Genomic DNA, 27,820 nt, shown 5'->3' on the forward strand with positions numbered 1-27,820 from the left:
TTTCCCAGCCTAACTAGAGATCATTCTGAAATCCTCACCATCTGATTTAAGAATACAAGAAGTTGTAGCCAGATTCTTTGTGTGTGGTGTTTACCACTGCACAGGAGGACCCCAACTATTCAGTATAACACTGCAGGGGAAGAGAATTAAAAATCACATCAAGATCACTGGCTTTTGGGGGCATCATTTTATCATGCATATGCAGTGATATGCATGCATGGTATCGCAAAGGATACAGTGGAACGGGAACAACTGAAAACTGCAGCTAAGTGCCTATCTTCCAATTCCAGAATTAATTATAGAAATTCTCTATATTATATTAAAGAGAGTGAAATGCACCACACAGAGGGAGCTTCTGAAACAATAAAGGAATATAGTACAGGAGGAAACGACACAACCCTAAGCACAACACACCTCACAGAGTTTTTGTGAAGATAAAATGTGATGATCTCCATGTATGCCCCTCTGAATTCCATGGAGGAAGGGCAGAATGCAAACAATGGTACCCCTTTGGACCATTTCTCTTTTCTGATAAAAGACAGGCCATCCTTATAGGGAATCACAGGCATCAACACCTGTGACGAGTGTAGCAGATTCAGATAAGAAAGGGAATTGTATAAACAAGGTTTGGATAACGGGCTTGACAGTGTTTCATAAGAACATAAGAGAAGCCCTGCTGCTTAAGATGTTTTTAAAATGCAGGAAATGGAGTCCCTAAATCTATTTTTCCAAGGTCAGAATTTTGTTTCAGGCACAATCCTGGAAGCAATTCTTGTGACCATTGCCCATTTTGCGCAGAAATGGATGAAAATGTTTCATTTCCTTTGTTACATTTGTATAGAATATAAAGATACGGATGTGTGTGTGCCTGTGCCTTGCAAGTTTCATAAAGCTGGGTTCTAGTTAGGAATGATTGTGGAAAGGCTTAGAAAACAGTCTTTCAAGCAGCATCTTTGTGGCTTAAGGAGGCTAGAAGCAGAGCTCAGGTGTGTGGTCTCTATGGATTCCAATGTGAGGATGCTTTCTTCATATTTTATTGTGCAGAACATTCAATATTTAATGTGGATCAGAGAGTGAGGGCTATTTCACACAGAGCACATACTTTGGAATAGTTGTGCTTTAGTCACTTGTTTTGTATGAGGAACTTGTGTGGTGTCATCATCATCAAGTCGTAGACCTCCTTTGTCTTCCCTTTTCTCAGTATACGAAAAAAATACATTAAAATATGAAAAGGGCAGAACACTAACTCAAACAGGGATGGTGCTTAACAGGAGTGGGCCTTGACACATTGCCCACTGATGCTGTCTCGCATCCCTTGCTGATTCTTACCTACCCACCCACTGGAGCAGCTGATCAGGCCCCAAGCAGTGAGTTTACGCAGTGGTGCCAAGCTCAATTTCCACAGCTGTAGATCACCGCAGTGTTACTCTTCTCTCTGTTAAAGAGCCATGGTTTTGATGTGTGCAGTGATAATATTGGACAGGTTTGCCCACCATCTGAAGGTAGGCTATACAACTTGATACAATTACCTTTCGTTTTAGCCATGAATTTTTTTAAACCAGTCTTTTCATTTGCCTTTTCTTTTTTTGCCACAGAGCAAATTTTAAAACTGAATTTAACTAGCATGCTGCCTTTTCAGTCAATGGCATTTTTTTTTAAAAAAAGTGTGTTTCTTTTTCATTTTGTTTTTAACTGCACAGAAGTGCTGAAATATTATAAAGCACTTTGGTGGATTTTTATTTTTATTTTAAGTGATAGAAATTGACTTCAAAATGGACATGCTCGAGTGAATGCTCTCTATTATGCCCACACATGCTGTCATGTCATGCTCACTACTGTGGACAGAACATAGCAGAATGGACACACATAAAAATGTTATAACCCTCCGAAGTGTGGGAAGTCAGCTGCAGTTCTCTATGTTGTTTACAGTGGAAGAGCAATGATTGACAGATCCCACAGCAACCCAATCTGCAAGCACCCTGGCTAGCAGGCCCTATGCCCAGTGGGAGGGGGGGAGGACTTCAAATGTAAGTGAGCCTTAAGTAACTTGAAGAAAAGACAAAACAGAGAGAGAGAGAGTAGAATATTTTTGTTACTGTCAGTGTTGTGTCTCTCGGTAAATTAAGACTTCCCTATAGGCACAGATGAAAAGCGGTGCATTTTCCAGGAAGATATAAGACCCCAAGATCTGTTGATGGTATAATTATACCTGTTTTCTTTTAATGGAGATATTATCAAGGGACCACATTCCAGTCTCTCTCTCTCTCTCCCCCCAACCCCCTCTTTAATAGCCAGCTTCTTAATGGTGGAAATTTACATAACTTTATTAACAGCAAATGCTCAGGCCTCAAATTTCCCTCCAAATGCAATTGCTTCTAGCCTGCTTATTATGTACAGACAAATCCATTTGCTTTGCACTTTGTAATGGAGCTGATCAATTGTTAAGTTGGTAAGTGGCAGAGAAATAAAGAGGTTGAGAAAAATGCGAAGTGCTTGTGCAAGAGAGGGGGAAGGACAAACTGCACTATATTATTTGTATATCATTGGAGTGCGATTTACAGTTGGCTGCTTATGTTCCTGGAGGAATCTGGGTATGACCCAGGTTGGTTTTCACCAGCATATGAGCCAGAATATTATTGTCTGCTACCATAATCCTGAGATTTATTGCTGACTAGACCTGTGACTCACCTGCATGTTTTCTCCATGTCAGCATGCCAGGTACTGCTATTTTTATTTTTTGGAGGGTTGTGCTTGTGAATTATCCCATTGTTTTCTAGTTTATTAAACAGGAATCTTGGATACATTTGTGCTATTGAAGAATGCACAAAAGCATAAACCATGCCCCTTTTTTGCTTTTAAAAATGTATTGCAGAAATAAATGCTATATAGAAAATAAAACACTATAGCCCAGACAGAAAATAGCAACTGCTGTGCTCAAATATAAGTTATCTCTTGCTCAGGCTCCAAGGCTTAGCCTTAAATGGTACATAGTCCATTGTCCTTGTTTCATTCCTTTCTGCTGAATGTTTTTAAACTGCTTGTGTTCGCATTATGAAACAGATTTCCTGCCATTGAGCCCCCTGAGCACAGTAAGCTGCAATTCCTTTGTTCTTTGTTGGTGACAGAGTAAAATTTCGATGATCATAGGCTGTATTCCTCTGCCACAGGAGGTATAAGACAAGCTGAAGTGCTGGTCCCTTCCTGCCATTGCAGTCCAATGAGTCTGTGATGGTACCCTTAGGTTTTTTACTCTAGTTTCCATCCTCAGTTTCGTAGAAGCATTTCTCATTCAAATTTAATAGTATTAGCTCTAGAACCTGGATGGTTTGAAATGCCTGTCTAGGGTAAATTGCCTCAGAATGTTTTATGTAGGAAGCAATGTACAAATTTAATAAATGCAACTAAGGTATGAGAAGCTCAGGATAAATGTGCATGCATGCCAGTCACTATAAGTCTGCTCAGATATGTAGAAGGTTGACACGTGTTTGAATGTGTTTCTAGTTTATTGTTGTTTTAAACTATTTTTGAAAGTTTTAAAAATAACTTTCTTAATTGTTTTTATTTATAATTTTCTTGGTTTTTTTGTAAACCAATTTGAAGGTTTCTTATAACAAGTAGTATATAAATTTTAATGAACTTTTAAAAGGTGCTGCAAAGACAGACGTGCAGCTCAAAGATTCCCCCTCGCCTTTTCTCCTTTGCTTGGTAAAACATTTGTGAAAGAAATGGAAAAAGAGGCAAAACAGGATTTAGCCCTAGCAATGTTGCCTTCCTTCAGAATCGTATGAGGTTTTATGGGTACAGTTTGCTGAAGCCTGCAGTTCGATGCAGAGAGAGGCTGGAGAGGAGCAAACAGCATCTTCTCCCCTGTCCCCAGATGAGTGAGTTGCTCTCTCCTTCAGTTTTGCACAAGCATACTCTCATGTGGCGAAGGGGGTGTGAGCATCTCAATCAGGTTTTTGAAGGCTTGAAAAAACATTCCTCTCTGACAAGCTGAGGAGCTGTCCAAAAACTGTTGGTGCTGAACAGCTGTTCTGTTGCACTAAAATCACGTTGGACATGATTTTAAACATTTCTTTGAATCCTGTGCTTGAGATTCTCCTCTTTAAAAACCAATCAAACAAAGGTTAAGAGCAGTTGTGGAGGGCCCATTCTTAGTCGGGGATTTGACACGGGGCAGAAGGAAAATTAACCCTTTCCATTTGCTATTTCCCTTGCTGAAAATACTCCCTCCTCCCCACTAGCAGTGTTTTCTATTGTAATTAGCACAGGGGGGTAATTAGTACTGTGGCTGCTTTTACTAAAAGAAGCAGAGAAGGACAAAATCAAGCACGGGATTCAAAGGCACATTTAGTATCAATTATAGCTTGCCCCCAAGGACTCATATTAGAAGTGGCAGGTCTGTCATCAACGTGTCTGCCCTCTTCAAGTGTGAAATGGTGTGTTAAAGCAGCATGTGGGAGAAGACCATTGAACCAGCCCCCACTTCACCACACCTCAGTCCTTCCCTCCCTTCCCATCTCGGATATCAGGCATGAGCTGGAAAGGGAGTAAATTGCCTGGAGTAAATTTTTGAGGGGAGGAGATGGGAGGAAAAGGAAAGGGAATGTTCAGCACCCCTCTGTTATGTGCTCATTTTCTGTTAAGGGAGGATCCTGTCCACTTGGCCACCTTATAGGTGAATGAGGGAGACATCGGAAAAGAGCAAGTTATCTGCTATGGTCACATCTAGTTTAACCCTAGATGTGAACAGTTGGTAGTGTTTTTCCCCATAAAAGGGCCCTGCAGTAGCTTGCAAGAGTCTTTCATCTATATATAGCAGGTTCCTCCTGTTTCTCCCCCTGGTAGGGACAGCTGTCTATTGTTTGGAACCCATGGTAACAGGATCTGTGGTATATTTCCAAAATGTAAAGACGCCTGCTTAAATCCATGCATTGCCAGTTAGAACACTTGTAAAACCTGTTACCTTTAATTAAAGAGACAACTCTTTTTCTTAGAAACACATAACTGATTAGATTTATTGACTGCTTTTGCATAAGGGACGCAGATAAATAGCTTTATGCCATTGTAAATTCTGAAAAGGAAGGGATTTGGCCTTTTGGGTTTGATTCTCTGAGAAAAGAAGGTGCAGAAGCAAGGAGGAATCAGTGAGCTGTTAATTTTTCTTTTTTCGTGAAATATGTTTGTTCCAAATGAAGGCTTCTTAACTTCGTGCTTTGCAATGTGTCGGGGAGGGGAGGGGAATACCTGTAAAGAGCCTCATTATATAATTGCCTTGTATTTAAAATAGGCAGTTGTGTGAGCTTGTATGCAGAGAGCATCCTGTTCTGTCATTAGTCATCACTTGACACCTGTGCACAGCCTAAATGGGTCCACACAGGGGGGAGTAGAAGCACGGTAGCCAAGCAGACATTGGAGTGAATCAAGCATGCACTGAAGGCAGTTGAGGTGGAAGCCCTTTGATTAAAATTCCACTGTCGCACTGAAGAACTGCTTTCACTTCCCACCCCCACCCCTAGTGGATTTCATTCTACACTTGGGATGCAGTAACATTATCCATCTTTGCCGGAAATAACTTATCTCCAAGGTTCACAGACAGCAATTTCAGAATATGCTAGATTGCACAAAGTGTCAAGCTTTTTTAAACATGCTTCCCAGGGAAGATAGATCTCCTTAAATCTGCAGACTTCATTGCGATTGACATACAAACCACCATGACCTGCTCAATCAATATAATTCTTCTCCCATTAGTCAGGTGAGCAATCCCAACTGAAGGCTTGCCCACATCTGCACTTCACAGGAACAAATTATAAATATAACTCTAGCTCTGACCAGACTTTTTGTAGCTGTCCTCTTTGCAGGGAGTAGGAGCAACTGCATCCTCATCTCGCCCACCACACAGATGTATGAAGATGTTCTACACCAATGGCCAGTTCACCCAATTCTTTTCCCTAGGGACTAGCTCCCCCCCCCAAAAAAAAAAGTAGAGAGGAGATTTCATGGACTTGCACTTCCACACTCTCTTGTCAGTGTTTAGGGTTGCACTGTCCGTCCCTTGGGAAACCCAGAAAGACATGAGGAATATAGTAAACTGTGATGGATACGATTAGATGGATGGGCTCTAAGAAGAAATCAGTAAGATTAAGGGGGAAACAATGGAGGAAAAAACAAACAGAAAGCTAGAGGATATGAAATTGGGAGACGTGCCCCAACTATCATGGGAAAACTAAGACTTGCCCCAATTAAAAACAAACAAACAGGTACTCTATGATGTACAAAGTCCTTTCTTGCCAAACTGTCCACTGTTGCCATTGATTTACAGTTAAGAAGGGCTAGCAGCAGGGATGCAATTAATGCTGACGTTAGTATATTGGTCCTGTCCTCTGTAAGGAAGCAAAGGTTTGCCGAGATCAATTTTGTGCTTGATGTCTCAACTTGGGGAGCAATAACTTGGAAGTAAAACTCAGGTTAATTTGAAAATAGGACAATGGGATGTGAAGATAACCCACTGTAATCTGAATCCATCGTATCAGCTTCAAAATGTCTCCCTTGGTTGATTAAATTACCTGTAAGGGAGGAATAGCAGGAGAAAAGCCTGCTGCAGATTTATTCTGGGATACGTGCAGCTGTTCCAGACAGATGTCCAAAAACAACCAGCAAAGCTTTCCTATATAGGTGAACATGATGCCTTTAACTGGCTTAATTAAAGAGGAAACAATGTCAGCCATCACTCATGTTATTTCTTATTTAATAAACGCAAGCTGGTCTCATTTTGCAGACTCTTGTCTGCTCATCTGCTTTGTTATATTGCTTTCCAGAGCAATCTTAATTAATGATATCCTCATAAGAGGTTTGTAGTGTCAGCGGCAAAAGGGAATTCATGGGAATTCAATCAAAAGCAGATTTCACTAGTCAATTCCTCCTCCTCCTCCTCCTCCTCCTCCTCCTCCTCCTCCTCTTCTTCTTCTTCTTCTTCTTCTTCTTCTTCTTCTTCTTCTTCTTCAAGATTAAGTTTTCAGAAGTGACTGGCCCTGGATGCAAAGATCACCCCCCCCCAAACAAATCTGTTAAGCTTTCAGTGAATAAAGCATTTGTGTTCAATTTTATTTGCATAATTTCAAGCGCCATTAATAGTACATGGCATGAGGAAAAATTACCAAGATTTCATTTCAGCCATGAGTGAAATTGGGTTTAGTAGAAAATTAGTTGACTTAACTGGCAGATGATGAAAGCTTGAATAGAGACTGTTTAAATAAAGAGGAATTGTAGAAAAGGAACTTGAAGGTGCAGGCTGAATTGAGATCAGTGCTCAAGTTAAAACATATTAGCTAAAGTGAAAGATAAATGGAGACTGATAGTGAATGCAGAGAGAGGAATCCAACAACCCTCTCTACCGATCATTCTGTCAGTGAAAGCATTTCTGCTTACCAGATGGAACCATCCCCCTCTCCTCCCCATTTGCATTGTTCTAGGGATTCTTCTGCCCTTCCAGAGTAGATTGGGGTGAGCATGGGTAAAAAGGGAAGTCCCATTGCACTGGCTAGCTTGCTTGGCAATTTAGTGCAATTTTTCCTCCTCAGGAAGAGCCACACGGCTAGATTTCCCAGTTCAATATAACTCCATCGAATACATAGAACTGGTACACATTTTTGCACTTGAGTTTTGCTTTTATGAAAAATTATGCCTAATGATGGCAGACTATAATTGGTGTTCACCGTTACGTTACAGAACATCTATCTCAAGCCTGTACCTTTATTTTTATTGAGTAATTTGTGTGATATAAGTGAAAGCGCATAAGATTTGTGTGAATTCTGCCACACAAACTATGACACTGGGCCAATTAAAATCCACAAAGCAGATTAAATTTCAAATGAACACCCATTTCACAATCAGGCTATCATCAATCCATTCATCTAGTACAAAAGCAGCCAGTGTGGTGCTTTTCAGGTGTTATTAGACTACAACTCCCATCATCCCTGCTCATTGGCCATGCTGGCTGGGGCTGATGGGAGTTTGTAGTCCAAAAAAAATCAGCAGGGCATCCCATTAACTCCCCTATTATAGTACTTTTAATTTGCAAAGTCCTTTACAAGTTTCAGCTGATTCATTCTCACAATAAGCTTGTAAAGTAGGGCACAATGAGAATCACATTTTATTAAGGAGAAAAGAAGCTGCTCATAATTTTTCTTGCTCCTTTGTGTGTCTTTTCTATAATTACACTCATACCTCATGTTACGTTTGCTTCAGGTTATGTGTTTTTGCATTGCGGACAGCGGGAAACCTGGAAGTACCGGAACAGGTTACTTCCAGGTTTCGCCGCTTGTGCCTGCACAGAAGCGCTAAATCGCGCTGGCGCAGACGTGACACTTCAGTTTGCAAATGCTGCGGGTTGCAGGCGTGACTCCATCACTGATTATGTCCACAACCCGAGGTTCCACTGTACATTGAAGTCAACAGTTCATAATTGTGCACAACATTCATAAGGGCCCGTTATTCTATGTTTTGTCTTGTGTACATTCCCACTCATTCCTGTGTATGCGTTTGACTGTGTGTGCAGCAGAAAGCAAGTGAGGGAGATCAGTTTCAAGGCAGGAATCAGGATACACCTGTTGTCACCAAGATGGTAGCCATATCTGTCGTGTTTGGAAGGACATAAACTAATGCTATGAGGGATGATGACTTGCCAAATGCTACCTAACAAGGGAGCAGGTGGCGCTGTGGTCTAAACCACTGAGCCTCTTGGGCTTTCCGATCAGAGGGTTGGTAGTTCGAATACTCGTGATGGGTTGAGCTCCTGTTGCTCTGTCCCAACTCCTGCCAACCTAACAGTTCAAAAGCACACCAGCGCAAGCAGATAAATAGGTACCACTATGGCAGGAAGGTAAATGGCATTCCTGTGTGCTCTGGCTTCCATTACAGTGTTCCATTGCAACAGAACTGCTTTAGTTATGCTGGCCACATGACCCGGAAAGCTGTCTGTGCACAAATACCAGCTCCCTCTGCCTGAAAGCGAGATGAGCGCTGCACCCCATAGTTGCCTTTGACTGGACTGAACCATCCAGGGGTCCTTTACCTTTACCTAACAAGCTCATGACTCAAATTCAGGAAGAATTATCACATACTCATATCCACAGTACCACACCAAGTTTCAAGTGTTGGAATAAATAAGAAATGGGGGCAAATTTACCATAAAGCTGACAATACATTTCACTCTCATTTCCCCCCGTCCCATAACACATGCTAGCATCCATTCCACTGGCTGCACAACACAACTTCCTTGTGTTGAGGCAGGTATAAGATTGTAGCTTTTCTTCACAGTTGAGAAGATGAAATGCAACTCAGCCAGCCTTCTGTGATTCCCACTTTTAGCTGTCCACTGTGTCTTGCAAAACCCTCAGTGGCTGAGATTTCGTTGCCTAGTAGGTCATGGAGCTGCCGGACAATTACCCTTGCGCTCCTGGAAACACAGAGATAAATGTTATTGCACTTCTCCTTGACAGTGCTAACCTTCCCATCCTCCACTATGTAATCTTGAATTGTATCTACTGCGGCCCAATAGGGCTTTTTCCCCCCAGAGAAAAAGAATGAATGGAAAAACTTTGTAACAAAAGTGTACTATTTGCAGGCAGTAGAACCCGGTGCCTGTAAAATGTATAAATGACATTCATGTCTGTGACTCCTATGTCAGTTTTATGCAACCAGCCTTACACATTCACACACCCAACTCAGCATGCTGCCTCCCTGTGCTAGCTCCATCCAAAGTTAAATGACCTCAGGTTTGTTGACTGAGTCAATAGACAATCCTTGGGGAATGCCCACAGCTCAGTAGTAGAGTGTCTGCTTTTCACTCAGAAGGTCCCTGGTTCAATTCCCAGCATCTCCAGGTTGGGCTGGGAAAGACTCCTGTCTAAAACCAAGGAGAACTGCTGCTGGTCAGTGCAGATAGTACTGAGCGAGATGGAACAATCGTCTGACAGGGTATAACACAGATTCCTACGTACCTAAGGGACACGGGTGGCACTGTGGGTTAAACCACATAGCCTAGGGCAGCTTCCTATGTTTCTGACCCTCTGCTTCTGCCCCACAACTGATTTGTCCATCCTGCTATAGCCCTGTTGTCCTATTCAGTATGCAGTCCATCCTATTGATTTCCCAAGCTGACGGACTGGGGGGTGGAGGGGGGGAAATACCCCCCCCCCTGGGACTGTCTTACAATGAACCAAGTGAACTAGGCTTTTCAGGTGGGCAAATGAAGCATTTTAAATTTCAAGGAAGGAAGGGGCCCATCTTGACTCCTTGCTTCTGATGTGGAGATGTGTAACCACTCCCGGGCATAGCTCACTTTCTTCCTGGCTGATCTGGTAGCAGCTGTTGTGGGTAATTCAATGAAGCTATGAGAAAACATTCAGCTGATGAGTCATTATTTTAAAATCCCTGAAGGCCTATTGTACCAGTTCAAAGGGAACACTGTGCTCTTTCAAAATTCAAATAAACAAATGAAAACACCACCACGAGAACAACCTTCACCAGTGTGCCTTTTTACTATATTCCTGCTGACCTAGTCAATAGTCACGTGTATTCCTTGTCATCTGCATATTCCTCTTTCTTGAACATTAAGTTTTCCCATCTATGACAGATAAAATGGCTGCTACGTTGTACTGCCACAGTGAAACTACCACTTCGGATAGTGCACACCCTTTAAAACTCCAATATCAAGAGAGTAGCGTCCTCTTACCAAAGGCCGAATGGTCATGTTGGGAGTCACGGAGGCAAGTGAAAGTGTCCTCTTTTCCATTGGATAGTTCTTCTTTGGGGCAGCTTCATTATGGGGGCTCCTAGGGCTGAAGGATGGGATAAGGCAAGTGGAAATAGTCAGCCTCCATATGCAAATGCAGATCTCTTCCCTCTCCCCTCAAATGGGTTAAAAGCTGTTCTAAGCTGATGTCCATATTCTAAGAATCTGCAGAATCTCCCTTTCCTCTTTGATTTTGCACTTTAATTCTTTACTGCTGAGATGCTCACAAAGCGCCAGAAAATCTCTAGCAAGCTGACCTGCTACTCCATAATAGGCTGCTGAGCCCCTTCTGCATTGCTTCACTTTATTTATGTGGTGTGGTGTGTTTTTTTAAAGGTGGCTGTCAGGCACAAGAGACTTTCTATTCATGTCATCTTCCCGGCCAGCCACTTAGCGTAAAATTGCCCATAAAAGTGAACTTAAATTACAAGTGATAAAACCACAGCCCATCCCAGCCACTGCCAGGCTTTTTCTGTTCTACATGGCGCTGAAGCTTATATTCTTTTTGACAAGAGCAATGAAGCAGCTTCACACACTTATCCCCAGCTAAATCACCATAAATTGAAAATCCTTGTTTTTCCTTGCTTGGAATGTAGCATGGTCCTTCATTAGTTTCTTCTAAGTGTTTCTTAGTATCAGCAGAATGGTTTGCGCTGGCGGAACGCTTGACTGCATGTCCCTCAGCTAATGCCAGATGTGAGGCCTTTCGCCGTATCCGCTTATTTGTTTGTTTGTTTTCATCTGTTACATAAGCTACCCCATAACAAAGAGTTCCATGGGCAGCTCAGAAAGCCAATACACACACACACACACACACACACACACCCCAAAATACAGAACAGGAAAAACTGTAACAAAGTAATTTTAAAAAATGAAGCATAATTACAGCTCAGTGAGAGGTAAACTACATTTCCCAGGGTTATTTGGGGGGAGCCATGAACTCTAAATGTATGTGGTGTGCATGCAGCTGAAGAAAAGTGGCAGAGCAAAGAGGTGGACCTTGCCAAGGCTGGAGGTGTTTCAGGATGAGCAAGAAGAAGCAGGTAGTGATACAAGGCAAGAGAGAAAGGTGGGAAAAGTGGTATGAAACAAGGAGGAGGAGGAGCCAATGGCAGGAAGCAGTGAAAAGTGGGGACTGATGGGTGGGTCCTTCAACTTCCAAGCCTTGTGAGGCACCTTTGCGACTTTGTTCCCCAATCCGTTCCTACAGCCACAGTGATTCCTCAAGTCTAGCAGCTTTTGAAACTGCAGCTCACAAGCTTTGTGCTGTGGCCATCTGTGGCCAACCTGGAGCTGCAATTACAACCATTAAGAACTACTCCAGAAGCTGAGGTGACTTGCATGACCCACTAAAATTGTAACTCTGAGGGCTCATCCACACAGCAGCACGTTCCCTCTTTCCCCACTGGCTGCTATAAGCATTCACCTGAGAGTATGGGAAGTGTCCCCAGGGAAAGGTAGGCATCTTTAGGTAGAGCACTCCCTAAACATTCATCATGAGAGGCCTGTGCTAGAGAAGGCTGAGCCCATGATGCTAGGCACATATAAATTTATAGTCAGCTTAGAGTTTCACTAGCCCCTCTGTAGGTCCTCTGCACCAGAGGTGGTGAACCTGCAACCCTCCAGAGATGTTTTTGGACTCAGTGAATGTAAATTCTATCTGGGGAGATATGGTATGGCTGGGGAAGAGGGATATGGCTTGGGGAGAGTCTCAAGGGCCAGAAAGAAAGGGCTGGAGGTCCACATTTGTCCTCCCCCCCACCTCTGCTATATTGACGTCCTTCCCTCCCTTTTCACCTCTCTTTCTTGCTCTTTCCAGTAACTTAGGAGTGCCTCCTGGCCGGGGTAATTGTCCCTTGACAGTCCCTTTGCCCTTTGACCTCATTTACACAGACTACCATGGGCTGCAGCAGATGAAGCAGCACATGGGCCTCTCCTTTAAGAAATACAGGTAAGAAGAACTTGGTGGGTAAGCTTCCTCCCCCCAAAAAATGTCCCCAAAATATGTTTTTGGGATTGACTTGCCTAATTGCACCTCATTTTTTTAAAATTCCCCCAAAATCCTGGTAATGTCTATGAAAATCCAGATGTACGGCAGCCCTAAAGTAAAAGTTTTTCTCAATACTTCTCTTGGCTAAAATCAAATCTAAACTATTTACAAACTGACTGTTTGACTGTGTTATTTACATTGTATATGCATGGTTTATATTTATTGGTGGTGGGGTATAAGGAGATTGATTGTTATACGTATTTTAAAAACTGAAAAATAAAGTTAAGAAGGACCTCTCCATTGGTGTCCTTTTTGATATTGTTTCCATTCTTCTCTATTCTTTTAAAACCGCAGCTGTATATAGTACTTAACAAACTTTTGCTTTATATGACAATTATTTTATTTAAATGGGTTTCTTCTTAAGAGCTGCTTTTTTGTCTGCCATTTCAAAAGATCAAAATGCATTTCACTATTATTTTCCAAGAATTTAACCGCACACGATTATTCCAGAGACTGAACAGAATTGAACCTGGAATTCTCTTGAACTTTTAGCCTTTCCTTATCCTTCAAGCTTCCAAAAGTAAATTTCCACAACACAAGTTTTAGACTTTCCCTTGGCCCAGTTTATCTCCAAGTCCCTGAGAGCTGGTAAATTGCCCAGTGAATGGCTTCCATGCTGCTTCACAGCTGCCATTGTTACATGCTGGGATGTGTTTACAAAGGTGAAAGAGCAATCCTTCATATCACTCTCTTAAATGAAATAATAATAGTATCACTTTCCATGGAGAACACAGAGACTCTTGGGGGTTATGGACTTGTGAGTGAGAGCAAGGATAAATAATACATCTGCACTCTGGAGGTGTGTTCTGCAAGCATCGCTAGGAGAGAGAAAGAGGCAGGCAGGTGGATGGATCAACCTGGGACACCTCTGCCCATTTTGACCCTCCTCCTGAGATTTTAAAAAGTTCAGCTCACACACTCTTGCCAGATCAGCAGCTAGTAAAATTTTGTGATTTAATTTAGCACTGGTAGCCCAAGTATTCATTACTCTTTCTCCAATCCCTCCTGTTATCCTGCACAATTTTTATGAGGGAGAAAAATGGCAGGCGGTGTTATTGCTTCTATTGTAAATCAATTTTCTCTCTGCATTCAGCTTGGTTGGAAGAGAGGAGTTGTTATTCCTGTGCTTGCTTTCTACCTGCTGTGTTTTCTGACTTTTCTTCCCCTCTCTCTTTTTATCAGTGCCATAAGCCAGTTTCAGGGTGGCTAGGATGTGGGGGTCAGGGGAGTCAGAAAGAGAGGGAAGAGCTCTTGCAAAACAAGATGTGAAATCAATTTTGAACACGAGTCTCATATATTCAAACTTGAATACATCAAGCCTCTTCAAATTTAACAGAATGATGATTTTGGTAATTGACTCCTCTGATACCCAAACATTTGTCACCAAGATGATTTGTTTGTGTTGCATTTTTGTTTCACTTCAGGGAGCTGTTGCCTCAAGACCTCATTGCCCACCTCCACCCCTGTCTTACCTTCTGCTTCACTCTTCCCCCTGTCTCACTGCTGACCATTTCCACCCCTTTCATTTCTTCTTCTTTCAACCTAGATCTATCTTTCTTTTTCAGAGAAATATGATGCCATCCATCATTAAGCGATATTATTGGCTATGCAACTCATGCTGGTTAATTGTGTGTTGCAGCCTCCTTATATATTTGAGAAAGTGGTTTTTGGTGATAATAAAAATATGTATTGTAACTAGGGATGAGCAAACTCACATCACCTCATTTTACAGTCCCTTTTTGAGTCCCTTTCTTGCCAGCACTCAGCCAGGACTTCCAGTATTCACAGAAGATGCTCATCGGAGGGAGAGGAATGGGTTATGTGTAAGTCTTCCTCCCCTGCCAGTCTCACAGTCTCTACCATTCCTGTCCTCTTCCTTTGGGAAAGGAGAGGTCACCAGTAGTTGTGACAGCTTCACAGAGACACAAAAGGTTTTGCTGAGCCTCTCCAGGGAGCATCGGGTTTGTAGTTTCCTTAACATTTCCAGATAAAGAAGACTCCAGAACATGAGAACCTCCACCAAAACTGGACATGGCACAATGGCTCTGGGACAGTCTTTCTCAACCTTGGGTCCCCAGATGTTTTTGGCCTACAGCTCCCATCATCCCTGATCACTGGTCCTGCTACCTAGGGATGATGGGAGTTGTAGGCCAAAAACATCTGGAGACCCAAGGTTGAGAAAGGCTGCTCTAGGATAATGTATCACTAGCTCATATTTTTGTGTTGCACCTATGCAGGACATAACCAGCATGGTTTTTGTTCGTTTCCCTTGCACAGGTGCCGTGTTCGAGTGATTGACACTTTTGGGACTGAGCCAGCATACAATCATGAGGAATATGCCACACTGCATGGGTACCGGACAAACTGGGGCTATTGGAATCTGAACCCAAAGCAGTTCATGACAATGTTTCGTAAGTGGTATCAACATTTGGCAGTGATTTGCCATGGAGAGGTGTGTTATGACAGTGGGTGCTCAGATATAACAGACCCTTCCTGAGTAAGGCCAGAAGTCCATGGCATACAACTTTCCCTTGCCTGATGCCCTCCAGCTGTTCTGGACTACAACTCTATATTTTACTTTCTATTTTTTACATTAGCTGCTTTGAGCATCACTTGGTGGGAAAGTGAGATATAAATTTAACAAACAAATAACCCGTTTTCTGCTCTCTCCAATGACTTGTATTCAGAGAGGACTTGCAAATATGGAAGAGCTAGTTTGCTATCATGGCCAATATCTGCTAATAGGGATATCTTTCCCACCCACCCCTTTAAAGCTATTTAAGTCAGTGAATTCCATAATCTAATTGTGCATTTTGTGAAAAAGTTCTTCCTTTTGCATGTCCTGAATCTCCTGGCCATAAACTTCATTGAATGGCTCTGGTGTTATGAGAGAGGAAGAAACATTATCAATATCTACTTCCTCCCAAAACATGCAGAATTTTATAAACTTTTACAATGCCCCCCTTAGTTGTCCCCCTGCATTAAAAAGTTCCACATTTTTCAGCTCTCCTCATGGAGAAGGTCTTCTGAGTTCTACATTTCGAACAATTTGTCTACTGTCCAGAGTACTGAAAGTCCTGTCTCCAATACCACTTGTTCATGGAGTCATGATCCAGGATTGATTCCCCACCCGTTTCTTTCCTGCCTGTCCTTCCACTCTGCCCCAAACTGCTTCCCCGATCTACATCCTCCCAACTTGTCCATGGGTTCTGCCTCACCAGGAGTGAGCACATATGAAAAAGAAAAGGCATCGTTTGAGGTTCCTTAATCTGTCCATACTTAATTCAACATAGATGAACCCCAAGTACTTGTTACATTCTTTGCTCTGAAAGTAGAAAATCATTTTCTGATTCATTTTCTGAGCTGTCACTTATTCACATGACCACTTGACCTATTTGCATGATTGTTTTTCAAGTGTCCTAGCACGCACGCACATGCACACACACACACCATACACCCTTTGCTTGGATTGCGGGTTGAACCAGTGGCCTGAATCATTTGTCTGGAGTTGAATTTATTGACACGCCATTCTTAAAGCTGGTAGAAATAAAACACAGGGAATATATCTGGAAGCTTTACAAGATGAAGAAGCCCCAAAGGTATCATGAAGACAGGAACTGAAAGTTCCTGTGCCCTGTGTTATGTCCGTACCATGAAAAGGGTAGTAGAGATACTGTCACATTTGCACCTCCATGCTGATTTCCCAAGGGTTCTGGATAGGCAGATTTGCTGCTTCCACCTGACCTTAACCTTGACAATGATGCCCCAAGGAAAAGCTAGCTTAATGGGGCCTGCCTTTTTAATTAGCTTTCATACATTACTGTCCCACTCCCACTGCTTTTGCTAATTATGTTTCCATGCTGTCCCAGCATCTCCCCTTCCCCCCAGCATGGCCAGGGTAAAAAACTTGTAACAGACACAGAGCTATCTCGATGCAAGTAACTCTCTCTGGCTCTCTGCGAGCTGCCAAGATAACCAATCATTCCTCACCCAGCTAGAAGCACAGTGACAGCAGGAAGAGTAGGATGTGGTGTCATGGTAAAAATATCTTCAGGACTGTATTGGAAATGAAATAAATGGGCCTTTGCAAACCAGCAGTTAGGAGAAAGCTTTATTTTTGTGTCCCCCTCCTTTGAGACATGGCATTGCACAAATTAAGTCTCAGAATTCTCTGGGATTTAATGGGAGATCAGTTCAGAACAACTGTGGTGCACAATTCTTGTTGGAAGGTTAAGGAGGGAACGGACATGGGATGGGAGGACGCCAACCTTCTTTAGAGGCAACGAAGTGTCCTGAAAGCACCCTCCTAACTAGGTGGACTGACAATTGCAGTATAACAACTAGGAAAATATAACATCATTTCTGCCATTCCATCATGCACAGTGGTACCTCGGGTTACATACGCTTCAGGTTACATACGCTTCAGGTTACATACTCCGCTAACCAGAAATAACGCTTCAGGTTAAGCACTTTGCTTCAGGATAAGGACAGAAATTGTGCTCTGGTGGCGCAGCGGCAGCAGGAGGTCCCATTAGCTAAAGTGGTGCTTCAGGTTAAGAACAGTTTCAGATTAAGAACGGACCTCTGGAATGAATTAAGTACATAACCAGAGGTACCACTGTACTCAAATGTGCGGTGAGCACCATCATTGCACCAAATAGAAGAGAGTTCATTTGCGGAGACATGAAATAACCCAAAGCTTTACTAGCCAACTCTGTCAGTTGATCGCTTCTGGGTCTGCTCTTCAGAACACGGCTTCCCCACAATGTCAAACTTTATTCTCCCAATAACTCTATGGAGTAGGTCCCTGATTGTGCAGACATGTCCGTCAGTGAACAGTTCATATGCACATAGCATCTGTTCACATGATCTACCAATCACATCTACTGCCTTGTGCCACCACCCCATCCTCCAGCATTCTCCCCCAGCTGTTGGATTCCTGTTGCTAATTCCCCAAAATATATCCTGTGACATTTCAGTGATCATGGAAATCTGCTGAACTGCATGGCCAAAATATCACCTGAGAAAACAGGAGATAAAAAGCTCGTGAACACCTTAAGAGCTATCCATAATAATCAGTGACCTGTAATTTTGGAGGGTTGTTTATCATTCTAAAAATGAAAGCCCAATAGAAGAAGCAAACATGGAGGGACCCCCAGCATTGAGAAATTACAGTTTGTTTGAAAATTACTTGGATATTTGAAACTGAATCTTACAAGTGGAGGCTGTATTAGACTTGACTTTGCAAGTAGCAAACCAATAACATTTGCTGAATGCATCCTCTAAGGCAATTCAGCTCTAAAGTAATTCAATTTCTTCAACATTTGGGTTTCTTAAAATAATAATAATAATAAAGCTGTTATAGCTCCAGAGAACTAAGATAAGATTATACTCAGATTTTATATTTTTAAAAAAGGTTGTGCCAAAGTGAAAATTCTCAGTCAATGTTTTAAAGAGTTTCAATTTTTATTTTTTTAAAAAAGCATTTTCCAGGGTTGATGCATTACATTTTTGTTAATTGCCATCCCTGCCTCATGTAGCCCACTCTACTAGATGTCGGTGTTGTTTAATGAGAAGAAAAATATAAAGTATTTCTGGGTTATTCCATTATTAACTCAAAGATGTTATGTAATGGAGGGTGTAAAATATCTCAATGGAGTCATTTCTAAAATTAATGTAACTGACTTGTAAACTAACGAAGCAGATCTCCTGTGAATTATCAGAAAATGTGTGCTGCAATCGTGGTGGCATATGTTGGAGGACATGTGGCACTTTTTATATTATAAAACATGTAGTGGTAGAAAGCCGAGTATGAGTGCAAAATTCAATGCAGCCCTAGCAAAGAGCCTGTGAGGCTTCTTTCCACAGCCTGTGAGGCATCCCATTGGGAATGGGGTGTTTGTGTTACTGAGAACGGAGGGAAATCTCTGGAGAAACCTAATGCAAGTCAAATGCATGGATGTTTATTTCTTTGCAGCTCATACGCCTGACAATTCCTTCATGGGTTTTGTGTCCGAGGAGCTCAATGAAACAGAGAAGCAATTTATTAAATCCAACAAGGCTAACAACATGGCAGTGGTATATGGGAAAGAAGCCAGCATTTGGAAGGTGGGTAGCGAATAAAATAGTGGAACTTTTTAACGATGTCAAAGGCATTTAATCACTCAACCATGGTCCAAAGTGTGCTAAATGCACTGTGGCTGCAATCTTATGCAAACTTATTTGGGAATACGTGCAACTGAGCTCTGTGGGACTTCTTTCGAATAATTAGGCATGGAGTGCATCTGTAATAACATTTAACAAATGGATGAGGAACCTGTGCCTCTCCCAATGGTTTTTTTTTACTCCATCTCCCATCAGCTCCAGCTAGCCAGTGTGGCCAATGGTAAGAAATGCCTCTATTGTAATGGCTGTAGTTTGTTTTCAACTGTTTCCATACATTTTAGCAACAGCAACAACAACAACAACATGATGGTGGTGCTGGTGGGAGTTGTAGTCCAATAGCAGTGGATGCCACAGGTTCCTCATCCCAGATACAGTGGTACCTCGCAAGACGAATGCCTCGCTAGACGAAAAACTCGCTAGACGAAAGGCATTCACTAATGAAAGGGTGACTCGCAAGACGAATTTCCCTATGGGCGCGACTCACAAGATGAATTTTTTTTGCGTTTCCCCCCCCCCGTCAAACCGCGCTTCCCCCGTCCATGCTTCGCAAGACGAAATTTTCGCTAGACGACAGCACTCGCAGAACGAATTAATTTCATCTTGCGAGGCACCACTGTACATCAGAGGACCATATGAAGAGTTATAGGTTTCATCCAAATAATTCTTTAACTTTCAGGACCAGTTTAGGGCTTAATAGGTATATCCCGATCTTGCCTGGTTGCAAATGCAAGGGGTGGGGGGCTTCTTTTTCACATAGAACTACACACACACTACACACTTTGTCTCACAGTGAGAGGACTAAGTGCATGTTGTCACTCTATGTACTCTATCCATGGACCTCTCTATATAAAAGTAAGCATTTGAAAGATTTTATGAACAACTTAGCCTGCCCTCTTTATTCATCTCTGCTGTATTATTCCTTGCAGCAGCAAATTGTAATGATGGGCCCAAGAAAGAGCGGGGAAGGAACCATTGTGCTCATGTCATGCTATTTAAAAAGTGCTTTTAAGAACTTTAAAATGCTTACCATATATGGTTCTTCAACTCCCCTGTTGCCAAAGCTTCCCCAGTAATCATGACGCCACCCTGAAGTTCTGGGGATTGGATGAATTCGTGGAGGAGGAGGGGACAAGCATGAGCTACTGTCTGTGACAGTTAAATGAATACCAGTGGCAGGATAGTTTGGGGTAGTTGAAAACAACTGCACAGGAGACTGAATTGCCTTTATGGCCTGCTCACAGGCTATTTGGAAGCACTGGATTAGGCTCTGTTCAAACATGATGCTTGGCTAAATGCGACCTTGGTGCAATCCAAAAGAGCTTTCCTGAAGTTCTTCTGGTTGCTTCAGAGCATTTCTGAGATCTTTTTAGTTTGTTGCCATTGATACAGAGGAACTAACTCTCATTCCTTCTTGCTTCTCTCTGTGTGCCCACCATGGGGTTTCCAGCTGCAGGTAAGCAGAAAATCATTTTCAGCTATGTGCTTTTTATGTGTATTATTTAGATTTGTTTTTTTTTAATAAGAATTTATTGGCATTTTTTCCTTATAACAACATACACCCATATCCACACCTACATTTATACACATACAAAACAAATACAATTGTAAACCAAATACAAACATTGCCAGGATTCTTCTTCCTATTTAAGCATCTCGTAAAAAAAAATTCTATTTCTGAATCTTGACGGTTGACTTCCCCTACCTTTTCACCTTCGGTTTTATACCCCTAATCTGCTTTTTAACCTCTTCTTCTAAAAATTAAACACAATTATATATATAGAATTAGACAATCATCTTAATCATCTTAGTCTATAAACTTAATCATCTTATACTAGATTTACTAGCAATACATCATCATAGATCTTCACAAGTCGTTCTTATCAAATCTACACTATCTCCTCTGTTCTTTAATCTGCTGCTAATAACATAAAAACTTCAAATATCTCCTTTCTTATTAAGAAAAACTACATATAGCTAACAGTCTTCACCCTCCGATTTCAGAATGCCATAACAGACCGTTTTAGATTTTACTTAATACTTCACCCCACTCCCCCTCTATCCATTATCCTTCTCCTAGTGACGCCAGAACCAAACTTCCAGTTGCCTTCTTTTTCCAAATGTCCACAGATCCAGGCACAGTTCAGAACACTCCTTGCAACGAGCCTCAGGGTATCCATCTCATCTTCTTTCAGCTGCTCCGTTTCTTTATACCATTCTTCTTCTTCTTGTAAATATCTTAATTCTTTGTCCCTTGCCCCCGAGCTCACACCTCGGGGTCTGGATATAACAAATCTTATCGTCGTCCTGGGGCTGCCACCCCCCAAGAACGAATCTTTTTCCCGGAGTCGCCCTGTCATTTCTCTCCATCCTTCCAGCAACCCTCTCAGCTCCTTGCCAAGGTTTTCTTCCAAAGTATCAAAGTTTTTGAGAGCCTCCTCTGTGGGAAGTAGATTTCTTTTCAAATCCCCACACAAGACTTTCACTTTCCGATAAAGCAGTTCCAGCCTCAAAGCATTGAGCCTTTGTTCTTCCGTTAGTCCAGAGTTCAAAACAAGTTCGAAGACAAAGCCCAACATGATGGTAGAGGGGGTGGGAGTGAGTGTCAAATTACAGTTTCTGTCTCTATGTTCTTCCTTTTGTAAGAGTTGTTTTTTCACCTCAGTTTAAGCTTTCCGTCGCCATTTTTCCTAAGCCGGAGCGCAAAGACCGCAGCTTTAAACGGAGATATTTTCCGCGAGTTTACTCCCCAAAAGAAAATTTTAACAGTCTCATGTATCAAAGTTCAAGTACTTTGTAACCAGTTCTGTAGCAGCAGTCACTCAAATTGGCTAACTTCTTACACTCGAAGGGAGGGAGGCAGGCTGCCTTTCTCCTTCCCCCGGATCGTCCAAAAAACATAATATCTAGTCCAATCAAGTACTCACGACCACCGGGTTTCTTTAAATCCATGCATCAAAGGTAGAACTTAGACGCTCATCACAGGATTTGTCGCCGCATTTACATCCCGGTTGGGGCATGTCCCCTATAGCCCGGCTCCGTCGTCCCTTCACCCCCACTCCCCCTTTACAGGGGGAGCGAGGGAAGGGTTCGGAGCCACAACGGGCACAGCCGGGGAGCCCAGGGTGCGGGACGCTCTTCCCGCACCCCACCGGAGCCCCGCTTTGCGGTAGCGGGGCTCCAAACCCCCGGGATGGACTGGGCGCCTCGCAGCCGAAGCAGCCCACGACCACCCGCAATGGCGTCGCCGCCGGAAGTCGTATTATTTAGATTTGAATACCCATTTGCGCTGACAAAATGGAATTTTATTCGAAGGCTACATTCCAATGTGTACGTGTACAAAAATACATACACTAGTGTAAAGTGTACATATCAATGCATATAATCATGAAAATAACATGGAACATGCAGTATATTAGGGTACATTGCCTTAGGAAAACCGCATATATTGGGGAAAACTTCATATAAAAATGTGCATATCAGGAGAAGTTACGCTAAATTACTGGCGAATATTCTGAAGCGCTTTAAAAAAAATCTGACATAAAAAAGGTTGGAAAAATGAGAAACTGATAAAATTTAAAATTGGCAAATTTACCCATCTCTGTTCCCCCCCACCACCACAATACATATGGAGCCCAGTCCCCCCAAGTTCCAGTGTGTGCCTTCTGAGTAGAACACTTGAAACACCTCTCATTTTTGAATCAAACCCAGGTGGTGAATGGCTTGGCTTCTTCCCTTTGCTATTTTGTTTTCTCTGCATGTTGTTTCCTCTGCATGCTTCTGTTTTCCAGGGGGAAAGCAGGTCAATTACCCCCTGAGTGTAGAAGCAAATCCTGCCTAGCGAACGCTTCCTCTCCCCCACCACCACCCTTTTTTTTCTTCCCTCTAGCACAGCTTTACTTGATGCAAACATTGTGCATCTCAAGTTATGGAAATCTCTTGTGCATCAACATGTGATTGTTCATCACACAGATTTCTATCCAGCAAACTGCAATATGTGCCATCAGGAGTGCAGTGGAGGGTTTTTAAATTACCGCTTCCGCTAAGCAAGAACTCTATGCAGAAACCATTGGTTTTGTCTGAAGAGGATTATAACAATATTCACCCGAACCATATTTGCCGGAACCTGTGACGCACCATAGATGTATACAACTTCCTTATTCACTTTAGTGTGCAACTAATTTGAAAGAAAGAATTAATGTACTATAAACACAAAAGTAGTATCAAGTGGATGTTCTCCAGTGTAGCATCTGCTTGTGCAACAGGGCTCCTCTTTTCTCTCCTACCCTGCATACCCCCAAAATCAGCTCCAGACAACTGATGTGGGGCATTCAGGAAGGTGGCAGAGGGAGTAGAGAAATGCGAAGTCCCAGGGGCGGAGGGAGCCAATCTGTTGCCCGGGGCGGCAAACTTGAAAGGCACCCCTCCCCACGCGCGTGTCACGGCGCATGCGCAGCCTCCTGGGTGGAATGCGCATGTGTGGACATGCGCAGTCCACCCAAGATGGCGGGCGTGATCGGCCTGCACCGCTTCTGACCGGCACCGGGCCGCGCCGCGCCGCGTTTTAAGGCTGCAGTCGGCGAACAGCAGCGCTGCTGTTCGCCTGCTGCAGTCTTAAAACGCGGCGTGGCGCTGGTTGAAAGGGGTGCCGGCCGACCGCACCCGCCATCTTGGGTGGACTGCGCATGTCCACCCAAGATGGCAAGCGCGATCAGCCAGCACCCCTTCCGTGCGGTGCGGCAACCTTTAAGGCTGCAGCGCATGAACAGCAGCACAGACGCTGTGCTGCTGTTTGCGCGTTGCAGCCTTTTAAAAGTTGCCACGTTCGATCGCGGGGGTGAGGCCTGCCCCCAGAGTGTCACACTCCCCAGGGCGGTACCCAGGGCGGACTTCCCCCCCCCCCGCCCCTTGCTCCGCCCCTGCGAAGTCCTATTGCACAATATGCTTTCCATTGCAAAAGCAGGCAGACACCATATCTATCTATCCATCTATCCCCACACACACTATGCATATCTCCCATTATTTTAACAAATGCTGTCTGTAATATTCATATCCATTCTCAGAAACTCACACCTGATCTGAATATACTCCATTTTATTCCTCTAAGTATAAACCCTATTTTGTATTGCAAATGATCACTTCAATGTGCTTATCTACCTGCCTTTAAAAAATATAGCTTTATATATACTGGGCTCGGGGATCATTTGCAATTCGAACCGCTTGCTGACAGCTCAAAGGTCACTTGCAGACTTACTTCCTTTGGCCACAGTTCCTCTACATAACCTTGTCTCATACATCCCACAGATTCTTGTATGAGAGACCTTACAGAAAGAAGTCGATTCCAAGCCCTCATGGAGTGCACTGGATGCTTCCAGTTGGCACACTCAAAATGAATTTGCTCCTTTTCTTGATTTGCACAATTTTTGTTTTGCTTGTGAGCTGTTGAACAATTTTTATTCATTATTGTTTCCATCAGTTTCTGAAAACATCCTTGGACCGGTTAGACATGGCTGTGCATTCCAGTCTCTGGTGTATTGTACATGAGCCCAAGTCATTATGTGACATTCCAGAGGCCTCCCACCATACAGGGCAAGACTTGGCACAGCCCAGATCTGTATGACACGGCAAAGCATCTCTGTGCTTACATGAGGAGGCCTCATGCCAAGGTCTATTTTAAAGCCTGGCATTCCCATAATGGAATCTAAAACAGAAGCACCAGCAGAATCCAGGTTTGGATACTGGGCTTTATGAAAAATGTTCCCTACCCACGTGAGCCAACTCAGTCTTGTTCCCCTCAGACATCTGACTGATCAACCCAGTAGTTGGTGTGTGATGTTTTGCATGTGCAGAAAAGTGCTGCACACTTCTTAGTGGTTTTATGCTTCAGCCACAATACCAAATGTGGTGGAAGAATTGAAACAGATCTTTAAGTGTATCAGCATCCCCCAGTGGCAGCAAAAGTTGCATCGCTTCTCTAAGTGCTTGAGGCAGGTGTCTGCTGCAGACAGCACAGGGAGGATAAGTGAGAGCAAGGCTTGGCCATTAAAGTTCCCGGCCTTCTTTGTCTACTAAACCATAGACCATACATTAATTTCTGTGGCTGGGAAGAGCTTCCTCTTTAGGCTGGGCTTCAATGAAGCCCAGGTCTCGAATGCTGTTTGTGCCTCTGCTCTCACCCCCAAGTTTAATTTGGATGGTTTGTGTCTTCTAATGCTAAAAAAGTGTGAAGAAATTGGGGGGAAGAAGGGAGAACAGAAAGCAGTCTGTTCTGCAAAGGACAATGCTGACCACAGCTGAATTTGAAGGGGAAGTTACTTCTCTTGTGCAGAATTTATGCTGGCAGGGAAAGGAGATCCATGCTTGGAAACATTGTGTGACATGTATTGATCCGCTAGCCTACTCATTTGATAGAGTGATAATGAAGTCCTTACCAGCTACGTGCAGTTCTTAAAAGGCAACATCAAATGAGCTTCAGAGTTAATCAACCAAATACGGGCCTCATCCCCAAAAGGAAAAATGCTGGGAAGCTGCAAAATAACACCTAACACATATGTGGGGAACCTTGGCCCAGTTTCATGCATGTAGGGGAGCCTGGAGGGAGAGAAGGACCTCTCTACAAACCATCAGTTCAGCTCTCAGGCAACATATCCTTTTCCCAGGAAAAAGAAGTTTCCCCACCTCTGATCGGGCAACTGGTACCTGCTTCTCAAAAGAACATATCACCCACATAATTTGATCAGACATAATCTTATTCCAAAGAGCAGGACCTCCCTTTAAGAACAGGATGCCTTTTGAATGCTCTAGGGGCATGACATCACGTTTTTTTCTAACTGCTCAACACACTTCATTTTAGATTGCTACTTACAACATAGGAGCCAACTCCTAGGAACCAAGGCCCCTTCACCCCCCCCATAAAATATTTGAGGGGGCATCCCCCCCAAAAAAATTTTTTGATGGGCACTGCCATTCAAATGATGTACATGTGCTGCGTCTTGTGATCAACTATGTGGGGCATATTTTATTCATGTTAGCACCCCTGACTGACAATAAACTGGTTAGGTAGGCCAGTATTATCTCCATATTATAATGGAGATATATATATGGAGACTGAGAGATGGAGCAGCACGCCTAAGGCCCACCCAGTAAGCTCATGCTTGGAGTATGAATTTAAATCAGGAACATATTAGATACCCTAATCACTATACTAGCTGATCTTCCATTGTTTCTGCCGGGGTACATTTTTATTTGCTTGCTTAATTGGGGAAAGGTTACCATCTGGATGAGCCGTGACAAAATCTATGCAGCTGGACGGAATTTTATATGTCCTCACGAATTCTGAACTTTGTGACTGGCAATCACAGATGAATTTCTTTCCTTTCTTTTCCCAGGGCAAAGAGAAGTTTCTAGCCATCCTGAACAAGTACATGGAGATCCATGGCACTGTTTATTACGAAACACAGCGCCCCCCTGAAGTCCCAGCTTTTGTGAAGAATCATGGTCTCCTGCCACAGCATGAGTTCCAGCAACTCCTGAGAAAAGCCAAGGTATTTGCCACAGGCAGAAAGAAAGAGGGTTGCGGCCAAATGAAACTTTGGCAATAAGAAATTCGCCAGTTATGGGATTTTTTTTAAGGGTTATGTGCCAATGTGCTACAAGACAAAGCTCTTGGAGAATGCAATGGAAATATTGCAGCAATAAAGATGTGGGAATCCACAGGGGACAAAACCCTTAGGCAGTGCTCCAGGGCTGGTAATGGTGGTTGGCTGTTTCTTTCTATATCTATCCATCTACAGGTATCTATATCTATTTATTTATCTATCTATCTATCTATCTATCTATCTATCTATCTATCTATCTATCTATCATCTATCTATCATCTATCTATCATCTATGTATCTAATCTATCTAATCTATCTAATCTATCTAATCTATCTATCATCTATCTATCTATCATCTATCTATCATCTATCTATCTATCTATCTATCTATCTATCTATCTATCATCTATCTATCTATCTATCTATCTATCACCTATCTATCTATCTATATCATCTATCTATCTATATTAGAAGGTACCATGGAAGGGGGGGAAGGGAAGTTGATGTTTTAATGTTTTGCTTTGTGTATGTGATTATGGAAAAACTCATATATGAGACAAAATAAAAAGGGGGGAAATTAGAATAAGCAGCAGTAAGGAGTGGTTTCTGGCGCTTTACATCCTGTGTCTCTTGGCATAAGGTAGCAGGTACCCTGCAAAAATGATAATATTGTTGCAAGTGGCCAAATCACGGAAATGAAATTCCATTGTGAAAGCATTTTTCATTCCAGATCTTATGGGATGTTTCTGCCATAAGAGAATGATAATGTCTGTTTTAAAGTTGGATTTACTTATTCCCTTTATTTTTTAACAAATTATATAAAAATTGAAATTTAGTTAAAGATGGATTTAGAGGCCTCTCGTAACCAGAGGCCCTAAACTGTAGGTTACTTAGCACTGGTAGTAGTACAGGTTTACAACACAAAACTAGCCAAGTCTACTCAGACGTAAAGCCTATTGAATTCAATTGGCCTTACTCCTAGGGAGTAGTATTGCAGCCTTAGTCACATAGCTTCTCCAGGGTCCTTGCTCTCTTATCTCAGTGGGCCATAGGACATGTTCAAACTAGAGCTCTTTGCTTGGAGTTGGTGGGGAAACTTTTTTTCTTTCTCTGTTTGCCAGTTCATTCCACAGTGTGTTGCTGAATAATTTCTCCCCTCTCCTGATCTGATCACTCCGTAAGCCCGCTAATGGTTCACCTCCACAGCTGGTAATG

At 42.7% G+C, this 27,820-nt stretch overlaps 1 protein-coding gene across 1 annotated transcript in view; it reads left to right on the forward strand.

The window, feature by feature from the left end:
* The window catches only part of MGAT5B (alpha-1,6-mannosylglycoprotein 6-beta-N-acetylglucosaminyltransferase B), a 164,299-nt gene that overhangs the window by 107,358 nt on the left and 29,121 nt on the right, over positions 1–27,820 (forward strand). The window contains 5 exon segments of the mRNA XM_033139432.1: positions 12,615–12,746; positions 15,123–15,256; positions 18,823–18,953; positions 20,458–20,463; positions 26,396–26,551. Coding sequence (XP_032995323.1) covers positions 12,615–12,746; positions 15,123–15,256; positions 18,823–18,953; positions 20,458–20,463; positions 26,396–26,551 — 559 coding nt within the window.

The sequence above is a fragment of the Lacerta agilis genome, chromosome 2 (assembly GCF_009819535.1).
Source record: "Lacerta agilis isolate rLacAgi1 chromosome 2, rLacAgi1.pri, whole genome shotgun sequence".
Taxonomy (NCBI): Eukaryota; Metazoa; Chordata; class Lepidosauria; order Squamata; family Lacertidae; genus Lacerta; species Lacerta agilis.